The sequence below is a fragment of the Vulpes lagopus genome, chromosome 12 (assembly GCF_018345385.1).
Source record: "Vulpes lagopus strain Blue_001 chromosome 12, ASM1834538v1, whole genome shotgun sequence".
Lineage (NCBI taxonomy): Eukaryota > Metazoa > Chordata > Mammalia > Carnivora > Canidae > Vulpes > Vulpes lagopus.
Window position 1 is genome coordinate 58,654,230 of NC_054835.1, and position 18,671 is coordinate 58,672,900.

Here is an 18,671-nt window from a genome sequence, read left to right on the forward strand (position 1 = left end):
GCCCTGCCGGTTCAGGGCTCAGCAGAGCTCGTGGAGGCGAGTTCCCCCTCACCGCCCCTCTGCCCCATGCGCCCAGGTCAGGCACGGGCAGCTGCTCAAGCAGCAGGAGAAGATGATCCGGGACATGGAGCTGGCCATCGCCCGCAGAGAGACCATCTCGATCCAGGCCAAGGGGCAGAGCAAAACCGATAAGAAGCTGCTCACCCGGACAGACTTCCACCACAAGCAGACAGAGCTGCGACGCAAGATCAAGGACACTCACAAGGTGGGGGCGCCGCGCGGGCAGGAGGGAGCATGCTGGGCCGGTCACTCTGTCCTTCCAGCCGCCTTCCCGGGGGTCCTGCTGGCAGCCAGCGGGGTCAGGGCTGCTGTTTCACCAGGCTGAGAAGTGGCCAGGGTGGGGTGGGGGGCGCCGGGGGGTGCCGGGGGCGGAAGGAGCCTGGCCCCGGAACAGACAAGCCAGCTGTCTCCCGCTCCCTCTGGGCCTGGGTCCCACAACCAACCCCATCGGGGTTCTGGGTAAAGACGCAGCAGCTGCCGCTGTGCCCTACAGGGTTTAGGGAAGAGCCACACAGAGCGGGGCGGCTCCGGCCTGGAGATGGCCCCTTCCCGAGTCACAGAAATGGCATCAGGGAAGCACGGCTCAGGTGGGAGTCCCTGTCTGTGACCCCGAGGGGGAGCTGGGGACAGGCTGAGGGGCGCTCGGAGGGCACGCGCCCAAGCCCACGTCCTCGTCCAGCGGGCCGTACCAGCCAGCACGGGCTGTGCACCTGCCCAGGGCCCGTGCCCTCGGCCATCGCCCGCGCCGGCTCAGACTCCCTCGGGCCCTGCTGCCTCGGGCCTGAGCGGGGCCTTCAAGCCCACATTTCCACCTCCATCGGGTGGAAATAGGAGCAGTAACCCCCTCTCGGATAGGTGGAGGCTCACTTGAGGCAGAAGCCAGCCTCAGTGCCCCACCGGGTTCTAGACAAGCTCTTCCGCTCGAGGCTCAGGCATGTTGCCTGACAGCTCTGTGCCTCGGCGTCCTGGCCTGTGAAACGGGTCCTCATCCCACGGATTCGTCCAGAGGACGACCCGGAGACTGTTGGAATAGCCCCTGTGGGTCTAAATCCTGTAGGAGGAGAGATTACTCAAAAATGACAGGCCTGACCCGAGGGCTCATTTTGAAGTTACCCGAGGCAGGAAAATGGCCTTTCCTTGGTCCCTGTTGGTCGATCCTCCCTGCCACACTGGTCACTGGTGATGTTCATTCCTCTCCACCCCCGGGGCTCCCTGGCTGCCACCTGTGCCTTGCCCTCTCTGACCTCTGTTCCACTCCAGCAATAGGGGGGCTGCATCCAAGTGCTCCTGCCACACATTCCCTCATGCACCACATCTGACCCTTTACACGTTCCAAATTCTCCCATGTGCCCAGCTAGACCTTAAGAGTCTCAGTCACCTCCACATTTATCCACTGGACCCCAGCAGCTGCATCCCCGCCACCCCCCGGATGCCCAACCTCACTGTAAGGAGCCAGGCCTCCTCCACCCCCACCCCCAGGACCCCTCAATCCGTGAGGCCTTAGCTCCCACCCCAGGCATCTATTGCTCCTGCTCTTGGCATGCAGCAGCCCAGCTGCCCCTGGTCCCCATGCCCTCAAAGACCTGCTTCAAGAGGGGGACCCTTATATCTCTCCTCCAGCCATCCCTGCCCATGGGGAACAGTGCGCAGGGTGGGCTTACCTGGGCCCTGGGCGTCTCACTGGGACTCAGCCCTCCAGGCCCTGGATCCCAAGGGGGTGGGGACTTCCTCCCCGGATGGTATCCTTCTGGCCCAACTCTGTCCACTGAGTCACCAGGACGCAGGGCCCCAGGACAGTCCCGTCTATCTCCTAGGCCACCGAGGAATGCACCAAAGTCATCTCAGAACTGGAAGAAACTCAAAAACACGTGAGCAGCTCCCTCACGGAGAAGCAGGAGCAGCTATCAATGATGCAGTCCAGCATGGACGAGCTGGAGGCCGACCTGGACCGGCTCCTGGCCCTCAAGCAACAGGTAGGCCAGTCCCCCGAGACCCCAGGGCCACAAGAACCCACCTGCAGCCGCAGCAGCGCATCCTCGGGTGAGGCCTCCTCCCGGCCCAGCTAAGCACAGGGATCGCAGCGCCGCCCATTGCCCTGTGATCACCTGCTCACCTCGTATTCCCTAATAATGATGTCGCACATCTTCTGTGGCCCAGGCGCTCCCCTGGGTGCTGGGGCTACATTCTGGGGACAGAGTTACAGATGACAGATGAAACGAATGAAGAAGATAGCTTGTGTCAGGCGCGGGGAGGGGATGGGGGGTTAAGAAGTGTGGTCTGAGCAAACATTTGAGTCCAGACTTGAAGGCAACAGGAGAGTGAGTCGGCTGGGTAAAGCGGGGTGGGAGACAGCTCTCAGGGCAGGCCGAGGCCAGGACGCTGGACCTGAGGGTGGCCTGGCCCCATGCTCGCCAGGGGGCAGCGGTGGGCACAACTTTGGGCTCTTCTCAGGGAGGTGGGAAGACAGTGGAGGGTGTGGGGCCGAGGAGTGGCTCGGGTTTAGCAGGATCACTCTGGCTCTGATGTTGAAGGGTCAAGGTAGACACGAGAGGCCTATTTGAGGCCACGCACGGACCGAGGCAGTAGCCACCAGGCTAGTGCAAAGCTGTGCGATTCTGCATGTATCTTCAGCTGCCCCCGTGGGATTTCCTGCTACACTGGATGTGGTGTGAGCAGAAGAGAGGGGTCTGCAGGGTCTGTGGGGTCTGGGCCTGCTCAGGAGAGGGGGGGAGGCAGTGGAGTGGTGACAAATATCTCAGCCAGGAGCAAAGGCAAAGGCCCCACTCACTGCCCGCCAGCCTCTTCTCCACGGTTTGGAGGATGCCGGGCCTTCCCCCTTCTCCCCCTGACATTCCCTCCAGTCCTGTGCGGGGCAGTGGGTGTCCAGCTGCCCCTCTGCATAACCTGACGCGGGGCCTCGTGTCCCACCCAGAACCTCTCGGAGCTGGTGGCCCGGCAGACTCGCCTCAAGCACCTCCAGGCTGTGAAGGACGGGAGGTACGTGTTCCTGTTCCGCTCCAAGCAGTCGCTGCTGGCCGAGCACAGGCGCCTGGACAACCGGATGGCCACCATCAGCACCATCCTGGACCACGTGAAGGACGAGTACCCCCAGTTCCAGGAGGCCCTGCTCAAGGTCAGGGAGGCCATCGCCAGGAAGCTGCAGCCGTCTGGGCCCCCCTAGAGAGCAGCCTGCCCCACCCCGCACCCCGAGCCCAGCATGCTGTGTGCCAAGGACGGGGCACATTTGCATCACTGAAAGCCTCGTGCACCCCTGTTGGAGGCGCAGGTAGGCCAGCGCTGCAGATCCAGATCCTCCCAGACCCCAGCGTTTCCAGTGGCCTTTCGGGGAGTCTTGCACCCCACACAGGCCCACCCGGGGTTCGGGGGGGGGGCGCCCACCTCCACCCTTGGGAGTGACCAGAGGGGCCTGCGGTGCCTCCTCCGGGTGTGCGGGATCCAGGCGGAGGGTCAGCTGCAGGTCCCACCCCGGGGTGCAGCGGGAGCGCCCCGCCCCCGCCCCAGTCCGGGGCACCTGCCGACCCCCCCCCCCTCCCGCGGCTCCTCCGCGGCCTCCTGGCCTACAAAACAGCTTCAAACTCTGAGCATTAAAATAAATCATTTTCTGAATATGGGAGAAAGGCGTATTTATCGGGGAGCGCGTCAGCACCAGGCCCCGCCCGCCCCGCCCGCCGCGCAGGTGCCTCGGGCAGGTGCACAGCCCCCCTCCCGCGCTCCGGGCGCGGCCGCCCGCGCAGAGGACGCCCCGCCAGCAGGGGGCGCGCGCGGCCCGAGGCGCGCTCCCTCCCCCGCCCAGGGCGCCTGCGCGGGCGGCCTGTCACGCGGCCTGTCACGCGGCCCGCCCCGCCCCCTCCGGCGCGTGCCCGTCAGCGTGGCCGGGGCCGGGGCGCGTGCGCGGAGACTGGCGGCGGTGGGGGTCGTCGGGGAAGGAGCCGGGCCGGGCGCGCATGCGCGGAGTCTAGCGGGGTTGGGCGGAGGCGGGGGCGGGGGGCGCGGAGAGGGAGCCGGGCCGGGCGCGCGTGCGCAGAGGGGAGCGGGGCCCGGGCCGGGCGCGCGTGCGCGGAGGTGAGCGGCCCCGGGGCCTCGGGGGTCCCGGCGCGGGGCGGGGCGGTGGCGGCCGCAGCAGCCGTTGGACGCGGCCGATCCTCTGCGACTTTGCTGGTGGAGAAGCCGAGCGCGTCGTGCCGGGTCCGCGGGCGGCGGGCGGCGGGCCCCCGGGGACCCCACGGTCACCTCCGCGCCCCGGGGCTGGGGGGGAAACTGAGGCACTTCCCGGCGGGGGTGCGGGGTGACCCAGGGGGCGGAGTCCCGGGGCCTCCCGGCCTGCAGCGCCGCTCGACCTCCCGACCTTGGGCTTTTCCCCATCTGTGCACAGCTCTTGCCCTCTGCAGGGTGGAGCCCGGGGGGGGGGGGGGCGCTGGCCCTGTGGCCCCCCCACCCCCCACCCCCGCGCTGCTGGGCTCCGAGGGGAGGCCGCGGGCACCGCCCACCTGCTGCCTGCCTCCCCGCGATCACAGGTGTGCGTGTCCAGGTGGGGCAGGTGCAGCCGGACCGCACTGAGTCGTCCCAGGTCCCCGCCCTGGGCTCCTGAGACCCCCCCAGCCTTGGCAGTCGCGGGGTCTTTCATACCCTAATAAAGTGGTGGCTGGGCCTGTGCACAGGCCCAGGGCCGGGCCTGGTCCCCCGGAGCTGGAGGCAGGAACCCAGGCTGGGAACTGTGGGCCTCCCCTCCCCTCCCCTCCCGTCCCCCTAACCTCCGGGGAGCACAGAGGAGCTGCCGATGGAGCATCACCGACCACCGGTGATTTAATCAGCTGTGCTCGGGTAACGGAACCAGCACCAGTTGAGGTTCTGAGAGCCTGTGAGCTGGTGAACCTTTTCTAGAGCGGGAGGGAGGGAGGCCCCCCTGGGGAGGGCGTGGAGGCTCCGGGTCCCCCCACAACCCCACGTCCTCTGGCAGCTCCTGAGCCGAATCCTGTACAATAAACGGGTAACAGTAGGTAAAGCCCTTTCCTGAGTGTGCTGTGAGATGCTGCAGCCCGTTACCCAGCTGGAGGGGGGCGGGGGGCAGGGGGCGAGCCCTCGAACCTATAGCCAGTTATTTGGCCAGGAGTGCGAGTGGCGATGTGGGGCCTGTGACTGGGTCTGCACCCGCAGGGCTGAGGCCCCCCCTGTGGGGTCTGTTCCGACCGCAGGAACCGTGTCGGGGTTGGAGTGAGTCGTGGGACGCCCACCTGGCGCCTGGAGATTGGGGCAGTCGGTTGGTGTGAGGGAAGACCCCACCTGTCTGCTCCAGCCGTGCCCGCCGTGGCCAGAACGTCCCAGGGGTCCGGTTTGTGTGTGTGACCGGCTCGGACTCCCTCGGGCCCTCGTGCTAGGGTGTGACTTTTCCCCAGTCCTTGCGTGTGTCTGGTGGCACGAGGGTGCGAGTGTCCTGCAGGCCTCCCGCCGCGCGGAGCTTGCACGCATCGGCTCCGGCTCCCAGGACACCAGGGCCGGCCACCTTTGGGAGACCTGGACCTGCGAGCGCCAGCTTTGGTTTAGGTTTCCCCCACTCAACTGCGGACCCCACGGCCTCATTAGCTACAGGGCTGTCCCCCGGCACCTGACTCCTTTGCGGTCAGACTTGCCGGGGGTGTGACAGCTCCCCCCGCCTTCCCTGGCAACCTCCCCATTTTCTCTCGAGAGAAAGGACTCCCCTAATTAAATCCTTGCACGTTCAGTCTTGTTGGGATCTTGCTCCCAGCAGCTTTCGTCATAAAATATTTAGAATATACAGAGAAGCACCGAGGAGAACAGGCTTCCCTCCAGGGGAGCCAGGCCAGGTGCTCCACACCTCACCGCAGGGCCGGGGAGGGGCTTCCGCCTGCCAGGTCCCGGGCCGTCCCGCCCTTGCGGCCCCCCTCGCCCCATAGCCGGCGGAGTCTTCCTACCAGGCTGTAGCCACAGGTCAGCAGAAGAGGGCCCGAGGGAGAGGAGGGACAGCGGTCGGTCCCCCAGGGGCCCTTCCACTTGCAGCACATTCCCCGAGACGCGGTGACCGCCCCCGTCTCCGCAGAGCGGGGCTCACTCTCTCTGCGTGTTGTCACTCGCTCGTTATGCCCGTCGGGCTTCCCCGCACGTCTCTCCGTGTCCTTCGGTCATCGTAGGCACATTTTAAGTGCGTTCCATTCGCGAGCACTCACCGTACAGGGTATTTTGCAACCCCCGCTTCGGGGCTTTCTCTGCTTTCCCTCTTGCCTTCCCTGCCGTCTTCCTAAACGGCGCCCCGAGCCTGTCCGTCCTCGCCTGTCCCGCTCTCTGGGCACCCCTCCCCCTGGGCGCCGCCGGGCCAGCCACGGGTCCACATCTGGAAACTGCTGTGAGAGTCCCCGAGGGCCCCCGGCCACCCCGCCCCGCCTTCCTTGCTGAGCCCTGCTCTTCTCTCGGCAGGCCTCCAGGACCCAGCCCGCGGCCCGCAGGTGCCACCGACCATGCACGCGAGGTGGCCTCCCAGCTCCCGGCCCCTGCTGGGGGTCTGCACCCTCATCTGCCTGGCCACCGCTGCCTTCCTGGGCCACGTCCTGCTCCGTGACTCCTTGGTGGTCCCCCAAGAGCAGCGGTGCTTCTCCCAAGGGCCCAAGGAGCTTTATCATGCTCACCAGCAAGGAGCCCGTGACCCAGGCCCCCAGCCCAGCCCAGGGCACCACGGCAGGCCCCGAGCGGCGCCCACACAGTGTGATGTGCCCCCCAACAGCCGCTTCGACTGTGCCCCGGACAAGGCCATCACCCAGGAGCAGTGTGAGGCACGGGGCTGCTGCTACAGGCCCGCGACGCCCTGGCCCCAGCTCCCCCGGATGGGGCAGCCCTGGTGCTTCTTCCCACCCAGCTACCCGAGTTACAAGCTGGAGAACCTGACCACCACGGAGACGGGCTACACGGCCGCTCTGACCCGTAGCACCCCAACCTTCTTCCCCAAGGACATCCTGGCCTTACGGTTGGACGTGCTGCTGGAGACGGAGAGCCGGCTCCACTTCACGGTGGGCAGGGGCCGAGAAAATGGGGGCGGGCAGTGGACGAAGATGGAATCTACGGGGTGTGGGTGTGGGTTTAGTGTGCAAATGGGTTTTGTGCCTTCACTGGGAGCCCCGGAGTGAGCACAACAGCTCTACGCTCAGGGAGCCGTGGTCACTTCTCTTCTAACCTGGTTAGAAGGTTCTAGAACATGCTCTAGAGGGCAGGGCACCATGGAGGGAGGTTAGGTCTCCCCCAGGAAGTGACATCCCACCTGGGACCTGCAGTCCTACAGGACAGGAGTCAGCGGGCGGAGAGGTGGAGGAAGGAAGGGGGAGCGTTCTGGGCGGCGGGCAGTGCCGGGACCTCTCGTCCGATTTATTCCTTGCGGATCCCCAGCCCCTGGGACAGTGTCTGGCACGTAGCAGGTGCCCAGCAGAAATCCGAGGACTGGGTGTGCGGAGGCCGAGCCGAGAGAGCCCGAAGCACACGACTCATAATAACTTTAACGAAGTAATTTACGTGTAACGGCCAGGCCCGCGTTTAGGGAGCGATTACCGCGAGGCAGGCACAGCTGAGCTGCGTGCTGTGACCTCCCGGCCACCCTGTGACGGTCATGCTGGGGGGAACAGCATCGCCAGATTCAGCAAATAAAAATTCAGGATGCCGGTAAATGGGAATTCCAGGAAACCAAGGAACGAGTCTATTTTCTTAGCATGTGTCTCATGCGATATTGCAGACGGCCTGAAAAGAGCTGTTTCTCTGGAATTCAGATGGCCTGGGTGTTCCGTGTCCCACCTGGCGAGCCACACGGGGTGCTCCCCGGCTCTGCACCTGAGGCCACGGAGCCTCCGCTGACCGAAGCGCCCGGGCCCACGCGCCGGGCGGGCCCCACTGGGGTTTGCGTGGGGTCCTGCGCCCAGGAGGGTGAGGGCCTCACGGCTCCCCCGTCTGACTTCCAGATCAAAGATCCCGCCAACAGGCGCTACGAGGTGCCCCTGGAGACCCCGCGGGCCCACGGCCGCGCCTCGGCCACACTCTACAGCGTGGAGTTCCAGGAGGAGCCCTTCGGGGTGGTCGTGCGCCGGAAGCTGGACGGCCGGGTGCTGTGAGTGCAGTCCTGGTGCCCCCGCCCGCGGGCCTCCTCACCACCCCCCTGCCGGGAGCCCTCCCTCGGGTCCCCCGACAACCCCCAGGGAGTGCCGGCTGGGGTGGCATCCTCGGGCGGGACGTTTGGCAATAGCCCCACTGCGCAGAGCGAGCCAGCCCCCGTGTCACCAGTGCCGGGGCCGAGAAGCCACAGTCGGGTGGGAAGTGGCGCCGCCACCCCGGCCACATCCCCTCATCGCTTAATCTTACTTATCATGAAGTCCCGCGTGTCACTTAGGCACCTTAGGCATCCTGTTAAGGCCACACACCCCAGCATCTCAGGAGTATGCGGTGACCGTCCCCACCGCACAGACGGGGAGACTGAGGCAGCTTGAGTCAGGGCCCCGCATCCACACTGTTGGCCACTGTCTGTTTTGTGTCCCCCCGAGGCTTGTGTCCCCCTGAGACCTTAGGTTTGCCCGAATCGTTGCTGCTGTCTGTGCCCCGGGGAGTCTCCCCCCACCCCCCGAAGCTCGCTGCTGGACCTCCAGCTCCTCCAGTGGCTCTGGGCCGCAGCAGTCGCCCACAGAGTCTTGAGGGGTCGGGAAGGAGGGAGGGGCACCGGCCCGTCGTGCCCTCGCCTCCAGGGGATGAGTCACCCCCCACCACCCACACTGCACCTCGGGGACTGGAGGCACCAAAGCATCCTGGAAGCCGCTCCTGGACTCCCAGGGGGTGGCCGCTGACTCCCAGCGCCCGGCTCGTCCCCTCCCAGAGCATCCCCTGCCCGGCCGTCAGCGGGGACAAGCACGCTTGCACGGGACGCTCCCTGTGCGCTTGGCCTGCACGGCCCCACGTCCACGCGTGCCCTGAGCTGACCCGGCTCCTGCTCATCACGGGGCTGCGTTACGGGTTCGGAGATGACCTCGGACCGGCCTTGGTCTTCAGAGAAGTCATCTCCTAGGATGCGGATCTTTCTCTTGTGCCCATTCCTGGCTGAGCCGTGTCGAGCCGCCCCCAGGGCTGACACACTGGGGAGAGGCAGTGAGCGAGGCCAAGTACCAGTGCTAAGAAAGTTCTGGAAATGAGCGGAGCAGACGTGGAGGGCAGGGCTGGCTCTGGAGGGGGGCTACAGACGGCCTCTGGAGGAGGCTGACCTTTGAGCAGAGATCAGAGAGAGATTTTCCGAAGCCTGTAATCAGATTGTGGTCTTGAAAACACAGACGCACCCACAGATACGTCCTGCCCGGGGGCAGGCAGGGTGCCGTGACGGGCCTCCCGTGAAATCACCATTAATCGGTATTTCGTGCCCCATCTGTGGCTCCTGCCGTGCCCTCACCCTGGGCAGCCTCAGGGGGCCTTGGCCACCCCTGCGGGGACAGCTCTACGGGCTCTGGCGCAGGACGGGGCCGCAGTCTGGGAGGAGTCTGGCCCTTGGGAGGAGCTCAAGGGCACAGCTCCTAGGACTGAAAGGCGCAGCACCTGCTTGCGGCCACGGAGCATGGGGCAGTCCCCCCATGGACGCCCACCCAACGCATCGTGGGCATAGCCGGGTAGTGCTCTGGGAGTGCTCCACCCCTGGCTCTGGTCCCCGGGGCGCCGGGCCTCCAGTGCCCACTCCTGCCCCAGGGCCAGTGCGTCAGGGAGGTGCCGGGCCACCCGGCCCTCCTCGGGGTGCCAGCCCAGGGGTCTCTCTGGGAGGGTCCCTCTGGGGGCCATCGGGCCACTGCCGCCGACGCAAGGCCGCCTGGGCTCTTCCTACAGGCTGAACACGACGGTGGCCCCCCTGTTCTTCGCCGACCAGTTTCTGCAGCTGTCCACCTCCCTGCCGTCCCAGCACATCACCGGCCTTGCCGAGCATCTCGGCTCCCTGATGCTCAGCACCAACTGGACCAGGGTCACCCTCTGGAACCGGGACATCGCCCCCTCGGTAAAGGGGGCAGCACAGAGGGGAGTGGGGGCGCCGTGGGGTGGGGGCGCCGTGGAGTGGGGACGCTAATGTGCGGTGTCCACGTGCCCAGCCCAACGTGAACCTGTACGGGTCCCACCCTTTCTACCTGGCGCTGGAGGATGGCGGGTCAGCTCATGGGGTCTTCCTGCTGAACAGCAATGCCATGGGTAAGCAGGGGGGCCGCCACCCCTAGCAGCAGCCTGACCCCCCACCCCCCCGCCGCTGTGTCCCACAGCCAGTTCCCCGGAGCCCCCAGGCCAGGGCCTTCCCTGGCTGTGGCCACATCCCCCCTCCGTGGGGGAGCGTGGGGCTCTGCACACCTGTCCCCACAGGTTGGCGGTAGGGGCCTGGGGCCGTGGGCAGGGCGTCGGGCCTTGTCACCCTCCCAAGAAATGAGTCCAGTGGGCGGTGCCCTTGAGGGACACTCTGGGGGCCCTCTCTGAGCAGAGCCGGGGGGCGGGAGGACATCCTGGGGTCTGGCTGCTTAGCCTTCTCCTGTTCTGCTCCAGGCTCTTCGGGGAGTCAGGGTGACTGTCCCCAGGCCCAAGCAGCCTGCTGCCAGCCTCCCTGGGTGGGACGTGGCTCTTGTTCAGGACGCCGAGGGGCCGGGGGGGACACGCGGGGATCTGTTCTGAGCCCAGGGCTGCTCCCCGCAGATGTGGTCCTGCAGCCGAGCCCGGCCCTCAGCTGGAGGTCGACAGGCGGGATCCTGGACGTGTACGTCTTCCTGGGCCCGGAGCCCAAGAGCGTGGTGCAGCAGTACCTGGAAGTCGTGGGTACGCCTGCTCCCCAGCCCGCGCCGCCCCGTCTGCTCCGCGGCCCCCGCGCTGCCCCCCTGCTCACGCAGTGCGCTCGGCTGCAGGCTCCCCGTTCATGCCGCCCTACTGGGGCCTGGGCTTCCACCTGTGCCGCTGGGGATACTCGTCCACGGCCATCACCCGCCAGGTGGTAGAGAACATGACCCGGGCCCACTTCCCCCTGGTGAGTGCTGGGAGGGCCTGCGGGGCGGGGGGCGGGGGGACGCGCCCCCCAGGCCGGCTGCAGGGGTCCCCGTGCCGTGGCTGCAGGACACGCAGTGGAACGACCTGGATTACATGGACGCCAGGAGGGACTTCACTTTCAACAAGGACGGCTTCGGGGACTTCCCGGCCATGGTGCAGGAGCTCCACCGGGGCGGCCGGCGGTACGTGATGATCGTGGTGAGTGCCCCCCCGTCTCAGGCCGCCGAGCTCACCGGCCGGTTCCCGGGGGTCCCTGCCAGTGAGGGGATATCAGACTTACGGACGGGGCCCTGCCGTCCAGTGATGTCCAGCCCAAGGGTCCCTGGAAACGCGCGTCGCTCAGGGTCCGCTCGGTTGTAGGTCACGTGGACGGCTTAAAGCAGGGGGGCTGCTCTCCGCTGCCATCCCCCAGTGCCGGAGGGGCCGGGCAGCCGGAGCCAGGGGGGCCTCAGCCGGTTCCCCCTCACGGGAAGGAGGGCAGGGCTCAGGGCAGGGCTTTGGGGCATTTGCTTGTCCTCCCTCAGGACCCGGCCATCAGCAGCTCCGGCCCCCCCGGCAGCTACCGACCCTACGACGAGGGTCTGCGGAGGAAAGTTTTCATCACCAATGAGACGGGGCAGCCGCTGATTGGGAAGGTAGGGGGGTTCTGGGGGCCTGGGGTGAGAAAGCAGGTGTCCCCAGCCGGGGCAGGTAGGGCGGGGCACAGGACAGTCCTCGGGAAGGGGACGGCATTCAGGAAATCCTCACGCTGTCCACGGGACGGTGTGTGTGGGGGTCACAGCTGGAGGTGACGGGGGCTCCTGACAGGGATGCCACTGCGAATCCTTCCATGGGGTGGGGGGGCTCTGGGCGAGGGTCTCCTCGTCCCCCAGGTCCCCGAGGCGGGGTTCCCAGGCTCTCCCAGGGGGCACCCAGCAGAGTCCCCAACTTCCCGTCCAGGGTGTGCCCACAACCAAGGGGCAGGGGGTCCCAGCCAGGGGCGGGGAGGTTGCCGGGGGTGTAGGTGTGTGAGACCCGGTTCTGGGGCCTGTGTCTGAAAGCGAGGCCTCAGCTGAGCCCCCCGCGGCCCCTACCACCTCCGCAGCCCTTCCACCCCCAGGCAGACGAGCGAGGCCGTGGCTCCGGGGGGCCTGGTCTCCCCTCTGGCCTTTCCTCCAGGTGTGGCCCGGGTTCACCGTCTTCCCCGACTTCACCAGCCCGGCGGCCCTGGACTGGTGGCAGGACATGGTGTCTGAGTTCCACGCCCAGGTGCCCTTCGACGGCATGTGGATTGTGAGTGTCCCGTGGGCTGTGGGTCGGGCCCCAGCCTCCGCCGGGGCAGGCCGCCCACCACCAGGGCCTCTCTCGCAGGACATGAACGAGCCATCCAACTTCGTGAGGGGCTCGGTGTACGGCTGCCCCGACAATGACCTGGAGAACCCGCCCTACGTGCCCGGTGAGCTCTCCCGCCTGCCCGCACGACCAGCTGCCTGAGGACTGAAGGCTCGGATCAGGGGTTTTCCTTCTCTGGCCTGGGAGATGAGAAGGATCCTCTGCGAGGAGCTGTTGGGCACAGCCCCCCGGGAAAGGGGAGGGCAACCCCAGGAGGAAGGTCAGGTTGGGGAGACGTCAGCCGGGCGACGCAGACCGGGGCACCTGCCGCTGGGCATGGCCCTTCAGAGGGAAGGTGTTTCGGGGTCAGGGACAGGGACAGGGAGACTTGAAATGGGTTAGGAGCAGGTGTTGGTGAAGTCTACGGTCGGCAAGGGCAGCCGCGGCATCAACCTTGTCCCTGTCCCTGGGAAAGTGGACACCCCACGTTCCAGGGGGGGCTCCGGGGGCGTGGGGGGCACCAGCCGGCCAGCCTCCCCCTCTTCCAGGGGTGGTTGGCGGGACCCTGCGGGCGGCCACCATCTGTGCCTCCAGCCGCCAGCTGCTCTCCACGCACTACAACCTGCACAACCTGTACGGCCTGACGGAAGCCATCGCCTCCCACAGGTGAGGGGCTCTCAGGGCTGCTCCGTGCCCCAGAGGGGGAGTCAGTGGTGACCGCACAGACACCCCGAGGGAGCCTGAAGGGGCACCTGTCCTCCCTGGGGCAGCCTGATGGTTCTGGCGGAGCCCCACCTCCCTCCCTCCTCCCGGCCTCGGCTCCCGGCTCCCCGCTGCACCGCCAGGTGAGGCGCTGGGCCACTCGGCTCCCGGGCAGCCCCGCCCTGCATCCCTCTGCCCCCCTGCTCTGCCCAGGGCCCTCGTGAAGGCTCGGGGGACGCGCCCCTTTGTGATCTCCCGCTCAACTTTCGCCGGCCACGGCCGGTACGCCGGCCACTGGACAGGGGACGTGTGGAGCAGCTGGGAGCAGCTCTCGTACTCTGTACCAGGTAAGAGCACCTGCCAGGGCGGCTGCACTCAGGGAAGCATGGGCCCTGCACCCAGTGCCGGGCTCAGCTCAGCGAGATGCTGCTGACTCACTGGGGTGGGAGGCCGGCTGGCCTTGTGCACCCATGCACCTGTGCAGGTTGGCTCACCTGTGCACCTGTGTGGGTCGGCTCACCTGTGCACCCATGGACCTGTGCAGGTTAGCTCATCTGTGATTTGGCTCACCTGTGCGGGTCAGCTCACCTGTGCACCCATGCACCTGTGCAGGTCGGCTCACCTGTATGGGTCAGCTCACCTGTGTGGGTCGGCTCACTTGTGTGGGTTGGCTCACCTGTGTGATTCAGCTCACCTGTGTGGGCTGGCTCACCAGTGCACCGGTGCACCTGTCCGGGTTGGCTCACCTGTACATCTGTGCACCTGTGTGGGTTAGCTCACTTATGGTGCTCTTCTGCTCTGGCGGGCAGTGATGGAGTTTCCCAGCATCCCCATCTCCAGTTCACCCCGGCGGCTGCCTACAGAGCAGTCAGGTTCTGTCCTCTCATCCTGTCCCCCTGGCGACCACATGCTGAGCCCAGCCCGCAGGCGCCGTCCACCCCACCTGACTATGCTCGAGAGCCCTGATGCTGCTGTGCGCCAGGCACAGCGACGGCTCGGGAGCTCTGGGAAGGTGCCGGGGTCACCTCCCAGGGTCACCACACAGCGAAGCCCCAGCAGGAGGCTTCCTGGTAGCAGTGGGGCTGCTGCTGTGTGGGGCGTATCTGCAGACCTGGGGGCACGGGGAAGCCCCGCCGGGCGAGCTCTCGGGGGAGCAGCCGTCTCCTCCCAGAGCAGGGCCCAGGCCCCTGCAGGCCAGTCTCCAAGGCCCCTGGAGAGGCCGGTTCCCGCTCTGCGCCCACCCCTCGGGCTCCTGGGCTGTAGTCCTGGCGCACGGCGCACGGCTCTTTAGGTGGCAGAGGTCACAGGTCCCGGCCCCCATGGCCCTAGGCTGGGTGGGCTCCTGGCCATCGGCAGGAGCAGCCTGGTCCTGCTGAGCAGTGGCGGGTGGGCACTGGCTTGGAGACCTGGGGCCACCTGACCCTCCAGCCACTCGAGCCTGAGCCCCAGCCTGACCCCCCGACCCCCAGAAATCCTGCTGTTCAACCTGCTGGGGGTGCCGCTGGTCGGGGCCGACGTCTGTGGCTTCCTGGGCAACACGTCAGAGGAGCTGTGCGTGCGCTGGACCCAGCTGGGGGCCTTCTATCCGTTCATGCGGAACCACAACGACCTCAACAGCCTGGTAGGGCCGGGCGGGGGGCGCGGTCTGCCCTGGGGCCGGGGGGTCCCACCGCAGGCACGGGCAGGCCGGTGTCCCGGGGAGAGGCGGGGACCTCGCGGCCCCAGAGCCGGGTACTCCCCTCCGCCCCCCTTTGCCCCCCTCCAGCCCCAGGAGCCGTACAGGTTCAGCGCGACGGCACAGGAAGCCATGAGGAAGGCGCTCGCCCTGCGCTACTCGCTGCTGCCCCACCTCTACACGCTCTTCCACCGGGCGCACGTGGGGGGCGAGACCGTGGCCCGGCCCCTCTTCCTCGAGTGAGTGCCCTGCGTCGGGGAGTGAGGGCCCACGTCCTGCCCCAGGGGGTGTTCCCCGGGCCCAGGAGCCCATGCAGCCGAGGGAGGCGAGGCTGAGCCCCAGGCCAACCCCCCTTCCCGCCCGTGAGACTGCGGCTCAGGGCTGGGGGCATTCCAGGTACGGGGCACCCGGCTGAAGGAGCCCGGGTACAGACCGGGCCCCCAGCTGGGGAAGCAAGCTGTGAAGCCGTCCCGGGGCTGGCGTAGGGGAGGAAGGACCAACACGGAAACCCAGCGACATCCCCCAAGTAGGACTCAGACATGTGCAAAGGCACCGTGCGCCCAAGTGCCGTCTCCAGTCGGGATCAGAGGAGCCCCGACTAGTAAAAATTGGTCAGCCGTTTGCAGAAATCCCCTTTTCCCGTCCTGCGGTGCAAACCTAAGTTCCAGACAGATTACGTACTCAGACGTCAAGGATTCAGCCAAAGGAAGTTCTGCAGGAACACAGGCCGACGTCCCCCAGCGCGCGGCCAGGAGATGGCTTGCTGAGCCTCAGAAGCAAAAGGCAAAGGGCAGGGGGTTGAGTTTAGGAGCAAATACTCCTCTGAAAGCAAACAGAACAGCTGGCCTCCCCTCAGCGCGGGATCGGGACGGCCGATCGATCAGCGCGGACGCCAGCAGCACCACCGGCAGCCAGTGTCCCCGACACGTGAAAGCTGCAGCCGGTCGGTTAGACCAGGGTCACCCTCCAGCAGACGAGCCTCGGGAAGAGAGGGCAGGAACCCGCCCCGTCCGACCCGGAGGCCTCTGGCTCCTTGGGCTTCCCCAAGGAAGGAGGGTCACCAGGCCCACACGCCCGCCCCTCTGTGTCTGCAGGTTCCCCGAGGACCACCACACCTGGACCGTGGACCGCCAGCTCCTGTGGGGGGAGGCTCTGCTCATCACCCCCGTGCTTGAGGCCGGGAAGGTCGAAGTGACTGGCTACTTCCCTGCTGGCACATGGTACGACCTGCAGATGGTGAGTCCTGGGGACCCTAAAACCGGGGAGGATGGGGGGGACCAGAGGTGTCCCTCCCCCGTGACGTGCAGGCGTGGGCCAGACGGCCACCCCAGGGCCTTGGCACTGCCCTGACTCTTCGTGACATGCTGTCTCCCTCCAGGTGCCCGTAGGGGCCTTCGGCAGCCTCCCGCCCCCACCTCCAGCTCTGCTCACGTCCACCATCCACAGCAAGGGGCAGTGGGTGACGCTGCCAGCCCCGCTGGACACCATCAACGTCCACCTCCGGGCTGGGCACATCATCCCTCTGCAGGTACCTGGGCGGAGCCCCCGAGCCTATCTGTCCAGCTCTGGGGCTGCCAGGACCCCACACTGTCCCTTCAGGAGAGGGTCCACCCCCAAGTCCTCGGGCAGAGAGGATAGTGTCTGAGGGTCGAAGATGAGCAGCAGAGGGGAGGCCTGCAAACCTCTGGGGGCCTCGCGTGTCCTCCAGCGTGTCTGCCTTGGCCAGCGTGGTCACCCCAGGTGCCCAAGCCCGGCGGCTGTAGGCTGCCTTGCAGATCCTGGTTTCTGCAGCCCAGAGCCGTCCCCGCCCAGTGTCCCTCCTGTCCTGACCCGGGACGCCTCTGCCAGGCCTCAGACAGTGACACATGCCACCTGCTTTTCCAGGGCCCTGGCCTCACGACCACAGAGTCCCGAAAGCAGCCCATGGCCCTGGTCGCAGCTCTGGGCACAAACGGGGAAGCCCGAGGAGAGCTGTTCTGGGACGACGGGGAGAGCCTGGGGGTGCTGGAGCGCGGGGCCTACACGGAGGTGGTCTTCCTGGCCAGGAACGTGAGTCCCAGACAGCCGCTGTGGGGGCCCCATCCCCAGCTCAGCCTTGTGAAGGGAGCAGGGCCTGTGGCCAGCCGCCCTGACTGGGTCCCCGGGCACCTGGGGCGCCCTGAGGGTGTGCACGGGGTGTGCTGCCGACGAGGCCGCACCCCGCGGGGCTCCCTTTGCCGCCTGCCGACACCCCGGTTCTGTCTCCACTCGGCCAGGACACCATCGTGAACGAGCTGGTACGCGTGACTAGCGAGGGGGCCGGCCTGCAGCTGAGGAAGGTGACCGTCCTAGGGGTGGCCGCGGGCCCCAGGCAGGTCCTCTGCAACGGCGTCCCTGTCGCCTTCACCTACAGCCCCGACACCAAGGCAAGAGCCCACAGATGGGGCCGGAGGGCTCAGGGCAGCCGAGGGGTGCGAGGTGCCGAGGATGCTGGGCCCCGGGGCCGGCTGGGCCCGGCCGTCCAGGGGTGGGGGATGGAGGGGACCACGGGCCCCCTTGCACCATGGGCCCTGCCCCTGCCGGCGCCTGCACCGATGACGGTCAGGTTTAGATGGCAGCGCCCGCAGGCAACGCGGGTCCTCCAGGCTCAGCCGGGGAGGAGTGAGCAGAGGCCTCCAGGGCCAGGCCGCCCGCGCACCACGCACCCGAGCCCGGGCCTGTCTGCCCAGCGCTCCCGGCCTCACCTCTGATGGCCGTTTACCGGTCAATTTTTTTTTTTTTTCCAGACCCTGGACATCCCTGTGTCACTGACGATGGGAGAACAGTTTCTCATCAGCTGGTCTTAACCTGGGGCCGGTGGGGCACTGATCCCTTACGGGGCGAGATGGGCTTCGCCGTGGCCTCAGCACCTGCGCGTTCTTGGTCAGGACGTGGGGGGGCCTCGGGGTCAGGAGCGCTTGCCCCTCCAAGCCGTCTCCTGCCGCCGACCTCCCTCCAATATCCAGATCTGCGTGCGCGTCTACCTCCTGGGACCTGGGGCTCTGGGGCTCTGGGCCAGCAACGTGCCTGACAGGTTTTCTGCACAGACCCGACGGCAGCGCCCCTGGGGTTGCCTGGTGTGTGCAGTGTTCTGGAAGGTTTACCTCTCCGAAGCCCGTCACTGGAATGTGCGTGATGTCGTCCGCCACCAGCTGCCTGTCCGTGACGGCAGACGTGTGCTCGGGATGATGCTGTCGTACCTGCACCCCGAGCTCGCGGCACGGACGGCCAGATGAAAGGACAGAGCTGGGCGGCCGCCGCAGACGGCTCTCTGGGCCCCTGCCCGTCGCGCCTGGGGGGCTGCCCCGTCCAGCAGTCCGATGAGAGCAGGCCCGGGGACTCGGGGGGTTCACGGGACACAGGGAAACACTTGATCTTAAGTGCAATCATCTTTAATAAAAGGGACATTGCAAGCAAGCTTCTGCTGGTCCTTCTGGAGGTGCCCGAGGGCCATGGGACGCTGCCGCCCCACCCTCCCCGGGCCCCTGGACACCGGGGTGGGGCACGCAAGTGGTGCCGTGAGCTCTGACGGCAGGACGCCGCCACGCCACCTTCCAGCGCGCCTCACCCTTCTCTCCAGGACTGGAGAACGTCCCGTGGGCCTGGGGTCGGAGGCATGGGGTAGGAGGTGTGCCCCCACGCCCCATCCCAGTCAGCACGGGGCTAACACTCGGCCTGATTCCGGAGACGCACCCACGCTGTGCGTCCGCGCTTCACTGCCGAACACGCCCCATCGTGTGGATGTGCCGGTCTGCGGTCTGCGGTCTGCGCAGTGGCCCTTAGGGCTGGTTTCGATTTCCCGCTAGTTTGAATAAAGCTGCGTTGAGCAATCATGGACAGGCCTTCATTTCTC

The 18,671-nt window shown here is 67.1% G+C and overlaps 2 protein-coding genes across 3 annotated transcripts in view; both read left to right on the plus strand.

Annotated features, from left to right (window-relative positions):
* The window catches only part of CCDC40 (coiled-coil domain containing 40), a 42,899-nt gene extending 39,170 nt beyond the window's left edge, over positions 1–3,729 (plus strand). Inside the window, exons 18-20 of the mRNA XM_041725630.1 lie at positions 77–265; positions 1,875–2,033; positions 2,993–3,729. Coding sequence (XP_041581564.1) covers positions 77–265; positions 1,875–2,033; positions 2,993–3,241 — 597 coding nt within the window. The 3' untranslated portion in view covers positions 3,242–3,729. The remainder of the gene's footprint in view (positions 1–76; positions 266–1,874; positions 2,034–2,992) is intronic.
* Positions 3,730–4,087: 358 nt separating this feature from the next.
* GAA (alpha glucosidase) lies at positions 4,088–18,653 on the plus strand. Of its 2 annotated transcripts, none has more exons than XM_041725632.1 (20): positions 4,088–4,143; positions 6,511–7,097; positions 8,034–8,179; positions 9,925–10,090; positions 10,182–10,278; positions 10,768–10,887; positions 10,974–11,092; positions 11,179–11,310; positions 11,637–11,747; positions 12,271–12,384; positions 12,463–12,547; positions 12,972–13,089; positions 13,339–13,472; positions 14,595–14,746; positions 14,891–15,039; positions 15,895–16,036; positions 16,179–16,328; positions 16,685–16,849; positions 17,056–17,205; positions 17,566–18,653. In XM_041725632.1, the coding sequence occupies exons 2-20, from the start codon at positions 6,552–6,554 to the stop codon at positions 17,623–17,625; spliced, it is 2,856 nt and encodes a 951-aa protein (XP_041581566.1). In that variant the 5' UTR covers positions 4,088–4,143; positions 6,511–6,551; the 3' UTR covers positions 17,626–18,653. The 2 variants fall into 2 exon arrangements, with proteins under 2 accessions (XP_041581566.1, XP_041581565.1); XM_041725631.1 differs by lacking the exon at positions 4,088–4,143 and adding an exon at positions 4,145–4,266.
* The last annotated feature ends 18 nt before the right edge of the window (positions 18,654–18,671 follow it).